The sequence below is a fragment of the Neodiprion pinetum genome, chromosome 4 (assembly GCF_021155775.2).
Source record: "Neodiprion pinetum isolate iyNeoPine1 chromosome 4, iyNeoPine1.2, whole genome shotgun sequence".
Taxonomy (NCBI): Eukaryota; Metazoa; Arthropoda; class Insecta; order Hymenoptera; family Diprionidae; genus Neodiprion; species Neodiprion pinetum.
The window spans coordinates 3,504,714-3,516,918 of record NC_060235.2 but is presented as its reverse complement, the minus strand read 5'-3'; the positions used below and the strand labels follow the sequence as shown (position 1 = coordinate 3,516,918).

The 12,205-nt window shown below is 39.7% G+C and overlaps 2 protein-coding genes across 2 annotated transcripts; one reads left to right on the top strand and one right to left on the bottom strand.

The window, feature by feature from the left end:
- Positions 1 to 2,661: 2,661 nt before the first annotated feature.
- Positions 2,662 to 5,950, bottom strand: LOC124216335 (7SK snRNA methylphosphate capping enzyme). The gene is made up of 5 exons (XM_046620728.2): positions 5,784 to 5,950; positions 4,316 to 5,264; positions 3,795 to 4,185; positions 3,488 to 3,706; positions 2,662 to 3,401 (listed from the first exon to the last, which is right to left on the bottom strand). The coding sequence occupies exons 2-5, from the start codon at positions 5,239 to 5,241 to the stop codon at positions 2,841 to 2,843; spliced, it is 2,097 nt and encodes a 698-aa protein (XP_046476684.1). The 5' UTR covers positions 5,242 to 5,264; positions 5,784 to 5,950; the 3' UTR covers positions 2,662 to 2,840.
- A 2,098-nt stretch (positions 5,951 to 8,048) lies between these two features.
- On the top strand, positions 8,049 to 10,924 carry LOC124217224 (MORC family CW-type zinc finger protein 4). Its single transcript, XM_046622619.1, has 6 exons — positions 8,049 to 8,196; positions 8,316 to 8,512; positions 8,599 to 8,709; positions 8,837 to 9,065; positions 9,162 to 10,177; positions 10,261 to 10,924. The coding sequence occupies exons 1-6, from the start codon at positions 8,049 to 8,051 to the stop codon at positions 10,294 to 10,296; spliced, it is 1,737 nt and encodes a 578-aa protein (XP_046478575.1). The 3' UTR covers positions 10,297 to 10,924.
- Positions 10,925 to 12,205: the final 1,281 nt, after the last annotated feature.

Here is a 12,205-nt window from a genome sequence, read left to right as displayed (position 1 = left end):
TTGTTGTTAACCTTAGTTCAAATTTTTTTTTTTTTTGTTTTTTTTTATTAACGAGAATATCATTTCATTTAAAGAATTTTGAGTAAAGCCAAAAAGTCAGTCTTCGGATGAGTAACCTAATTGATTGATATTTAATATATCGCAGCCCTGTATAGTTCATCTTAGAGGGTTTAATTAGGCACGGGCTTTGATGGTATTTGAATTTTATTTTGGCTCGATTGCTTAAACACAGGCACAGCCAGCACGCCTCTATAACTTAAATATTAATCACATACATTAATAATACTACCGCTTAAAGTGATCGGATAACTCTGTGCCGAACTTTTCATATAATTTTAACACTTCAAGCGCTGCAGGAAAGAACTTTTGTGGACTAGCAGAATACAAAGGATCAACGAGACAGTTTTCAATCAAAAGAAAAAAAAAGAAAAAGAGAAAAGATGAAAAAATAACGAAAGTCTTTTTGAAATTTATTCGCATTTCGATTTGTGTGTTACTGATATATTTATTTCGATCTTTATGATTTTTAATAAACACGTAAACTTTAAATTCTCTTTCCTGCTGCTTTTCACACATATTTTTACAACAGATTTTAATATAAATATATATATATATATATATATATATATTTATTTATTATATATGTATATATAGGTGTATACTGCTAATTGATCTATGCATATAACGGGCATTCCACATAAATGCTGTAAATTGAAGCGCTCAATTTATACCCATTTACTGTACTTATAAGAACCGGAAGTTGCGAAGTGTTTTTTTTTTTACACGTTTCACGCGGTAAAAAATAAATAAAATATAACGAAAAAAAAACAACGTTTTTGGTGATTTTTTTTTTTCCCTCAGGACTTCGTGCAGAAGAAGACTGCGGACGTGTAACGTGAGGGGAGAATTTTCTTTATTTTTTAATTTTTCTTCAAGGAAAATAGTCGTAGTGGAAATGTGAGTCAAGTCAAGTGTAAAACTCCACGCATATAGGTATTTGTGTATGGTACGTATGGTACGATCTTGGCATGGGGTCTCGGTATTTCCGCGTCTCTTCAATCGCGGGGGAGTAGAATATATTTAAGTGACTTGTAAACTGACGAAAATGTACATGCGTATAGTATGCGGAGAACGGCATAATATGTCAGCATTCATACGGTGTGTTGAAATTAATTATGCGCATGTGGAAATGATTTCGGACACGTGAAAAATGTTTTATTTAAGAAAATTTCGTTCAACTATTGATAATTAATTTTATCGTGGATACATATACGTTATGTGTGTATGTATTTGTCTTGTTTTGAGTTTCAAATGTTCCTGCATTATAAATTTTCAATACTTATTTATCATCGTTATCATTATTATAATTATTATCTTTATTACATGTTAATAGGTGAGAAGTTAAAGCTCCGTTATTTAAATCCAAGGGATGGAACGAGAGAGACAAGGAAATAAAAAATAAAAAATTATCAATAATAAAACGGGGGAAAAAACAAAAAGAAAAGAAGCCTTGTAGATTTCTACGTGATAATAATAAACTTGTCGGTGTCGGTAAACTGCGTATACATAAATCGTAAAGGTGTGATTTTATATTCAGCGATAACTAACTATATCTACCAATTGAGAAATTAGAATTTAACTATTATCACGATAGCGTTCAAATTTTCTAGCATTACAAGTATATACCATGAGCTAATACAAATTTTTGATAAAACTATCTTAATAATTATCTAAAATATACATATATGCGCGTGTGTGTGTGTGATATACTATAATATTATATATATACGTATTTACATAGCGAGAATGTTAAGTAAGTAATTTAACGCGTATGTTATTATTATAATATAAACAGAGGTCGACAATCAAATGGTAAAACAACAGCGACGTTTCATTTGGCTTTGAGGTACGTACCTATTCGCCAACAATACGTAAACGGATAATCAGGTACAGCGCATGCACACCAGGCTTATTAGCACCACCATTTACAACCTGAATAACTATTCAAGTTCGATCGTACGATTTCAACTTACGTCTTATCGGATTTAACTTTCCGCGTTCGCACTCGCCTAGTCGCTGGCTGTGTCTGTTCTTCGGACTTCTCTCTCACATAGCTCTTTTTTTTTTTACATCTATAGATAGATATTTCTCATTTCTATTAATTCCCTTCTCTTTTGCTCGTCACTTTACTCGTTTCATCTATTCTCCAGTCTCTTTCGTCTACTTTCTCATAGCTATTGCTCTACCTTAGATTTACGTACATATTTATACAATCGATCTCTGTTTCTTCTCGCATATTGTTAACGATCGCAGAATTGTTTTACGCTCATCATGGTTTGGTTCGTCACTCTTGACAGTGTTTTGCATCGTCTTTTATCGATATTATTACCTATTGCTTTACCGCACTTTGCCGCATTTATACTTCCGCTCAAATTCATATACTTCTTTTTATTTTTCACCTCTTCGTCTCCTTCGTTTTCTTCTTCTTCTTGTCCGTCGAGCCCAAGAGAAGTACATTATCCTCTATCTCGTTGATCAGAAATACATTTATTAGAACGCTATGTAGCTAGGCTATGACATTCGCGATTGTCGTCACTGGTATTTGTCAATATCTTTATTTTTCTTGTGGTTTCGAGTTGAACTTTGGCAACAAAGTATCAATTATCCGCTTCAATCGTGTCCATCATTTATCACAAGTAGGTACCTTTTTTTTTTTTTTTATTCCTTCTCTACTCTCAAATATCACCCTCTCGTTCTGCAGTCGAATTTTTATTCGCTTTAGTTGATACTCGGTTAATTTACTCGTAGTGATTATCATCGACAGTTCTTCAAATTTCTTATCATCTGCCTTTTGACTGCTGCTTGTTATCGTTACCGATGTCTGTTTTCTCACCTCTGCCACCGACTGCCGCACTTGCAGCAGCACTAGCAGCAGCACCAGCAGCAGCGCTCTCCGCATTCTCTATATCCATATCAATGTAACACATCGTCTTAGGCTCTATCGGCTGACTATCGTTTGTGTGGCACGGGGTATCGTAGCAGGGTGTGGCGCTGGGCGCGTAAACATTTTCTAACTGCTCATATTGGCTGAGTGACTCCGTGCTGATTTGACTCATCTCCGACATGTTCCCTCCCTCCTTCTTAGAATCCTTTGGAAATAAATCCCTTTCAAAATCTCTGCGTTCACTTTGCGCCATCGAGCTTGGTGTCGGTTCACCTGCGGTCTCGGGAGTCAGGGGTGCCTTTGTAAAAAGCTGAATCGGCCGCTGGAAGCCCTTGGAAGGATGTGGCGGTATGGAAACTACCTCGCATTTACTGAAACCGACCTCCGGTGACAGCAAATACTGTGTAAACTTGTGCGGTAAGAACTCGATGCTGTGATAATTCTTGTATATCCGTTCCTGAAAGCATAACCAGAAGTATATGATCAGTTTTCTTAATAACGAAAAAACTGCGCCGTCCAGATATAACGATCACGATTACTTACAGTGAGATTCTTCTTCTTTCCATAGCTGCCCCAACTCTGAGGCTCGAGTACAAGTACACCGCCGGGTCTCAGCTGGGCGTGCATTCTTTTGAAAGCTCTCTGCAGCCCCAAGTCGCCGAAATTTAAGTGCAGCCACTTTGTTATTGACAGGCATAATATAGCGTCGAACTGCGGCTGTTCCGAAGCCAGCAGCGCGTCGTCTTCCAATATATAGTTACCCTGAAAAATGGTAGAGAAAAAATCGTTACAGGACGCTTTTTTGGAATGACAGCGAGTTTTTGCAGATGTAAATGAAATCGCTGCTTACCTGTACAAAGGTGACGTTGTATGGGAAGCCTTTTTGACTTTTGTTCTTTGTAAAACCAGGTATATCGATAAGTCCGTAGCTGATTGGCATCGATAGGGGATAAAAGCTCGCGTCGCAGTCTTTTCCTTTCCCTCCGTCTTCGTGAGTCGCCGGTGATCTGACACAGTTCACATAATGCTTGACATTCTTCCTCGCTATGTTAATCAGCTTCCTGTCGATGTCTATTCCAGTCACGCTACGTGCGGCAAAATCACGGGCGATCGACAATGTAATGTGTCCAATGTTGCATCCTATGTCCAGCACGTCCTTCCCGTAGAATAACTCTTTTCTTCTGGCGAACACGCTGAGTCTTCCATCTTCTTCGGCATGGGCATTTCGATATCCGTAATACCTAGAAATAAAATTAATTTACCAAATGAGTCCTTGATTCTTCAATCATTTTGTAATAAACTCAAAAAAGTAGATATTTGAAAAATGTTTAATACTAAGAGAATTATAACTTTACTTAATTAAACAAATACCTGTTATAGTTGCCGTATTGATACTGCGCATCCTTGGCTCTAAAGTTGGGCAATTTTTGTGCCTTTTTCTTTTTGTCTTGACTAGCACGATGCTGCGGTCTCGGTTTCCAAGCCCCAGGTTGTGGGATAACAGGACTGACAATTTTATCCTTAACGTCCACCTTACGCAGTCGTTTGTCTTTCAGATCGTCCAGCCCCTTGAGGCGTAACTTGTTCTTATCTTTCTGAGGACTAGTAGTTTCTGGTTTAGTTTCCACTACTGGAGGATTACTAGGCGGAGAACTCAGAGGTGCAGGAGCAAGCTTAATTTCGACCTTCTCTTCAACGCCAGCAGGCACAGGTTCGGCATTTTCTACCGATTCCTTTTCGCTGTTCTTTGCTTCCGAAGCTGGTTCAATAGCGTCGTCCCTTCCAGAGCTGGACGATGCGCGTTTGCGTTTTCTGTTTCGTCTCTTGGAGCCCTTTTTTGTGGGGGAAATTAGATGTTTCTCGTACTCATCATCGTCATTACAATTGTTCAGATTCAGAGGGTCACATATGTTAGGCGGAATGATAACTTCGATGGCGCCTTTCCTATGTTTCGGCGTCGGCAAAGGACTCGACTTCGGAGTAACTGCATTCATCGCTCTGTTTATCTCCTCGTCTTGCATGCTGTTCAGATTCAACGGATCGCAGATGTTACCGCCGAGCAAAAACTTTGTCGGCGGAATAATACCTCCGTCTTTCTTACGCCGTTTATGAGGTGGGAAAAATTTACCATTCCCTGTAAAACTCTGCGAACGTTTTCTGCTGAACTTAAAATGACGACTTTCCTCGTGCTTGTGCTTCTTGTAAACCAGGTTGACAGATTTTTTACCCTTCTCGTTCTCCTTCCTTTCTTTCACACTCCCCATCCTAATTTGACGATCGAGTTGAGCTGATGACATTTCGCTAATTCTGATTCACTGAACTGAAATAAAAAAATTAAATATAAAATTTGTTCGAAATTGTATTTGCGCCTGATGCTGAATACTTGAATCAGAACAAAAGGCACGAATGCACTAGGCAAGCAGTCGACTCGTATAGATATAAATGTGGCATGGATAAAATAATGTGTGAAATTGAACAACAGGACGTTCTTATTTTAATTAATTAGTAAAATATAAGGTTTTAAGTACGACTGGTGTTAATTGTTTAATATCAGTTAAAATGACAAAGAGATTGGGTCTTAGAGATGGGAGGATACGGCGGGTGAATTGATGCATGAAAATTCGAGGAAAATTCGGAATGACAGGTATGTGAGGTGGAAATATATCCAGTCGAATAATTAAACGTTAGCCAAACGTATTGCGCGTAAATTTATCATTCCCGCAACGGCGCATGCGCAATGGGTAGTTTACGTGCCCCGATAATGGTTCAGCTCCCGTGAAGTCTGCAATTTAATATAATGTTTTGACAATTTTGTGGCTAATAGCCCGTTAAACATTACCTCTCAACTGCTCGCGGCTATTTTCTTCCTCGATTCGGTCCACTTTCGACAGTCATTAAGCACACAAATACGCTCTATTCTTCGCTGCAGCGACCCGCCCGTTTCACGACGCCTGCCATACAACCATCAACGATGGCGAATGCCTCCTTTGCTCACTCTGTTCAATCTCCATTTTCCATGTGGGCTGCTGCCTGCCGAGCCGAACCGACTTCGGTTAACTTCGGGCGACATCGCGCAACACGAAAAAAAAGGAGCGGTATTTCGCGGTTTCCCGCCCAGCGTCGAAGCAGCTTGCCCATTGGCCCTTGCCGCTGTATACGATGATCTGATTGGCCGGATATTTGTAATCTTCCGCGGCTGCTGTTCAATTGTTTTTCAAACAGATATTCACTTCGGATTATGTTCTGCGAACTCACTTGCGAGTCATCCGATCTTTTGGCACTCGCTACCTTAATTCCGTTTCGTTCTTATCATTTCCAACTCAGGCCTGTTCTCACCTTACAATCTGCTTGCTTAAGGTAAGTCCTGATCATTTCCGTATACGTGATGAGAAGTAATTAAAGAACTGGTAGCTTGCGTTAATTTCTGAATTGTTGTCCCGTTGTCTCGAAAGAGGAACGTGGAAAAAAAAAATATCTGAAAAAAATTGTTGGTACCACGGACTCGTATTTATTACAATACCGATTATCATTTTCTTTTTACTCAGTGGTGATTGACGATTCAGTAATAATTAGCATTTCCCATTTGTCTGAGTCTCAGATATTAATCATTGGCAAGGCCAATGCGTGATTTACTCGTGATAAAAGGGACGATGTGAAGAGAGCCGCGATAATGACGGTTTAAAATTTTTAATCGTCACTCGCGAGATTTTTTTGTTTCGTTACGTTTGCATACCAGCTTCACATTTCGGAGATTTTGGATAACGAAGTAAGTATACAGATATGAATCTATCTTCGGATGAATTATGTATATCTCCATGACATTATGCGTTGAAGAGCTTATTGTACGCCCAATGTGAAAAAGTACAAAATAAAATGGCGGAAAGGAAGAAGAAGGCAGCGAGAGCGTTGATATTCAATTCCGAACCAGCGAAGAACGGAGTCGAAATGATAGGAAGTGATCGTAAAATACAGGGTAAAATAATTTCGAAAGAATTGAAATTTTTCGATACGGTTACCAGCGTCTTTCACGACTTCACCGAGGTCGAGAAAAAAAGTATCAAGGTGAGAAACGCAGTCACATTGTGATTATCATTCTTTAATTCGTTTACGCAGATAATGATTTGTAACCAATGCGCAATACTATTTCAGGTATCAAGTACTAATGAACAACGATTCGACATCAAGGTGAACAACCAGCGGACGAACCCTGCAGCCAGGGTTTTGGTCTACGAGGATTGCGAGGACGACGAGGATGCGAATGAAAATGGTCGAGCCACGCCACCGAATATTCAGGAAAGATGCGCCTCGACGCCAGGAGCACCGATCAAGTCTCGCAAGGAATTCGACAAGAAGGTGTTGAGGCCAAAGAAGCTTGTTTACTACAGCGACAGGGAGAACGAGGAGAATTACTACCTCGTTACGCCGAAGAAGTCGGTTCAAAACCAGGACAAATATACGCGGGGAAAATTAATAGACGTTGCCGTGATGCCGAGAAAAATTCTCAACATCCCTACAGACGAAGCAAACCTTTCCACAGTGACTCGGCAGAGCTTCGCTGCTGGAATAGGTCAGGGATATAGAAAGAAGAACCGTAACAAAGCAGGAAACGTACTGAAGAACGATTTGACGTATGATAAGGAGAACAAAGCGGATCTAGCGGCGGAAAATGATCAGGAAACTAGAAAAGACCTATGCTGGAGCTATTCCTCCAAGAATTATGATCGAAACGGCACGTGCCAAGGTAACCGGGAAGAATTGACCAATCCGTCGAAGCCGGGAGAATTCACTCACTTCAGAATATAGTTAATTTATTCGTACATAGTCCGTGATCGATTGTTTATTGTTAAATAATATAGTATAATATAATTGATAACTAGTGTATATCGGCTGCACTCCCTATTATGTATAATATACAATTGATATGCTAAAAATCTCAGAATTGCGTCACATTTTATTCAACTAACTCTTCGTGCAGTGCGATTCTTTGACTCCTTATTTTCATTCGTCTGTACTTTATTCGGCTCGGTTATATGGATATATTTTCAATTGAAATGGGTTTTCTGATTTTATCGAATAGGTCTGCGATTTTCGAACCATATAAGCCATGGAGGACGATAACAATACCGTGATACCCAACTTACATGGTCTCTGGATCGAATGCTGCGAACCAACTTGCAAAAAGTGGCGTTACGTAGCGAACATCGATGACCCGCTTGAAGTACCTGAAAAATGGTATTGCTCCATGAATTCCGGTACGTCTGAAATATAAATATTATTTATCATGTGACGGTGGCGAATGTTCAATATCCCGACACGTGCCGATAGCAGATACTGTGCAACTCACTGTTGTTTTTATTTTTACTATCGACAGATAAATCAAGAAACAAATGTTCGGCACCGGAGTGCACGGAACTCCCGAAGGACGAAATGTTCATCGAGAGTAAATTCAAGGCGGGGAGTATCGTGTGGGCCAAAGTAATCGGGCATCCATGGAGTCCGGCGATGATCGACTTCTCTCCCGAATTTAAGCGATTTTATTGGTTCGACAATCCCAATTCGATCGTACCGGTGAGACAATATCTCGTTACGCTTTCACTTTGATGTGCGCGTTGACTATGTTCTGTATGACGTAAATTTCATTTGTGAATTTCCAGAGCCAGTATTACGTGACATTTTTCGGCAAAACTATAGTGACCCGCGCCTGGATTAAAAGCAATTTCTTCAAACCATTTGTAGGAAATGAGAATCCCTCGTTTGCCCTGAAGGTATATATGAAAATTTTGTATCTAAATTCTACTCCCACTGTCACCGTACTGTAATAATATAATCCTCGTGGTCTTCTTATACGAAACGTGAATTTCTCTTATTCCTATTTGCTTTGGACTTGTGTAGGCTAAGCTCCGTGGGAAAAATTTGACCGTTTCACAACGCAAAAAGATTGTCGAAGGATGTGCCATTGCGGAGGAGGCAATGCATCTAACAATTTTGCAGAGATTGAAAAAATACAGTTACAACTCTTGGAGATTGGCCAAGCAGCTGTCTAAATTATTTAAGAATACGGAGAATAGCACCAATTCAATTCAACCTGCTCCTCATGCAGATTCTGGTAGCTCTGAAAACGGTGAGAAAATACATTATTATCATTCTTTTTTCATTCATATCTGATAATGGAAAAGGCCTTAACTATATACCACGATCTGTTAAATATAAATTATAGATGCCGGGCCGAGCGGTATCGAAAAGAATACCCTGATCGTCATAAACGACAGACCGAGAAGATCCCTGAAGCAACCAAAAAAAAAGGGACAGGAAAAATATTCAACAAAGACATCATTTAAACGTGAGAAAACACCCGTAGTAACGACAGCAGAAAATGAGAATACAGAACTCAATGACAGCGGGATAAATAATGCTACCGAAATGTCAAGTAGTTCGAACTGTGATTCGTTGAACGACACTTGTAGCGTTAATTCGAGCCTTCTCCAAGACTCCTTGACGTTTAAAGGCGAGGGAACATTTCTGGCTCCCTTGAACAGACATGCGATTGACACGAGGAAAGAGCAGAAAAACCAAGGTGTAGCAGAAAAATATTCGGTTCTCTCTGACAAGAAACATCTGAACGTATCGGAAATTCGCAAAGCGGTGAACAAGCCATTCCAAAAGCTGGTTGTGAATTCCAACGTTGCTCAAACGAAAAACGAAGAACCGTCTTCAATTGACAAAGTCATCGAAGAGGGCGAGGCAACGATGGTTAAATCACCTGAAGTGATAGAGTGCTCACCTCAGCGTCCGCCCAGTAGTCTTTCCCTGAGGTTGAGATCACTCAACGAGGACAGAAAGAATCGGTGCAGCCTGCAAGGATCGATGTCCGAGAAGTTGATTAGGAATGACAAGGAAAACGAACTTCCGGGATCTCGATATCTTAAAGCACTCTCCGAATTCACAACGAGAGACGAATCGGCTCATGAAAGTTGGACTCAGTCTGGCCGAAAAACCGGAGACCAGACTTCCGCTATCCGCAAACCGCCGGCATGGTTCTTTGATGATAAGAAGAGGGAGGAAGAGCAGGAGAAAAGCTTTGAGAAAGTGATTTCTCGAATGTCTATCGACGGTGATATCGACAGGATTCGTACCGAGGCAAGACAGAGCTTGCTCAGTGAGACGTCAGGAGAATCGGGTCCGACTGTAAGTCGACAGAATGAGAGGTTGGAAAAACGACCGCAGCACATTCAGGTGAGAATTTTATTCTGTACCAGTACATATTCTATTTGTATCCGATTTATATTATATTTTTTTTCTCGCTTATTGTTTTGCAGTACATCGAGCTGCTCACCAGTGATGAGGATTTTTAACTCGTTTAATTGCGGCGCGTCAAGTGTGACGTAAGTTTTTTTTTGTCTTCTCGTTTCACTGCAACTCTTATAAGGCATTAGGCCACATGATCAGTATCGCAACAGGCAGTTCTTTTTACAAATTAATTTATCGTACATAAATGTTGTCGGCTTAACTTGAATACCGACTAAATATCGTAATTCGTACCGTGGTGTAATGCGATCTAATATAATAGTAGAACACGATTAAACAAAAAATGAATAAATCACATCGATACATAATGTGACGGTAAGAAATATAAATCTATTTCTTCTTTATCGATGTGCGGAAACGGGGCACTGCTGTTGAAGATTTGTTGATAGTAAGTTTTTTAACGAGAACTGAGAACACAAGATTTTACTTACCGACTGGAGCTTAAAGTAGTCGCTTGTGTTGCCGACAAAAAGATTTTTCGGTGTTTCTACTGATTCAGAGATCAGTCGCTAGTGCCGCGCTGCCGCTCCAAAATCATTTCAATTAAACTGGATAATACGAAAATAACGCAAAAACGCGTACGCGAGTTGGCCTAAGTCGTACCTACAGATATATTACCGTGTGATTTAATAATTTTCATTCCATGTTAAAAACGATATCTCATTACTTGCGTTGAATCTGATTCTATAAATACACTCACACCCAGAATGGTTGTTTTATGTAATTAACGCAAATACTGTACAAATACGCAGTTTAGTTTTATTTCATTCGCCATATCCCTTCGCCGTGCATCATACTTATATTTAGAAATCACGACGAATGGATTTTTATCCATCGCTACATGTATGCGTATATTTTTGCAATATGAACTTTTCAAGCGAAACATTTTTTTCCTCGCATAGCTATCAATTCGCTACTGGATTAGGTTATCTATAATTTGCGATTTTAATCACTCATTAGTTTAACGCTGTCTTAATGAAATTCTGCACCCTCTTGTTACACAGAGTTCTTTCAAAGAATCTAGGCGAAGGATTTCATTCAAGCAAATCAAGACCGTATCAGTTAATTAGAACATATTACATATTACAGCAGTATGTTTTAGTATGGCGAAATGCGATGCTGACATGTAAAATTTCCTCGTTATATCGTCAATTTATTTCTCGTCGTCGTTTACATAGAGTCAACATATTTCATTATACAATACATTCCGAATCCTTACATGCATATGTAATACTCAACATCCGTTTTTCACTATTACAGAAACTTAGAAATATACGCATATACGAAGTTGCGACGTAATTGCGTTGGAAAACCAAGTAAATTACGTCACGTAGAATACATCTACGCCCCGAAATTTGTAACGTGAAAATATCGTAACTCCGAGGTATTATACAGAGAAGCCGTTCGAGTTCCGGGAGTTTTCCGTAGTTCTGTCTGGAACTTTCAATCATTTATTTTTGTTTCTCTCATTCCTCTTGCTTCACAAATACGGCCACTAAGGATTCCTCAGCAAAAAAATGTTCAGGATCCAATGCGCACCCGTCACTCGTGTCCATCAGAGTCGGACACATGCGGGGTTATCTAAGGGCGTTGGGTCAAAGATAAGCGCAAAGCGACGCGGCTACTCTCCGGAGGAAAGAAGATACCACACGGTTCGTCGATTATAATACAAGCAGTATAATACAGAGGAGTTCTTTGTGTCTGAATTTCGATACTCGTATTCCACATCCACTGCACATTGGACTGAATTGCGTAATCCGGCATTTTCCACATCTCGTTTCCTCCATCCCAATTCTCCCTTGACGTTTATTTATTTTATTTTTCTTTATTCTTCTATCTTTTTTTCTCTTTTACACGTATCGTTGTGGCAAGTATTGCACATGCAAGCTTGCCGGTATATAATCCTTCCTAAAAGAGATGCGGACGTTAAACTGCACGGCTCGTATTTCTATTTGG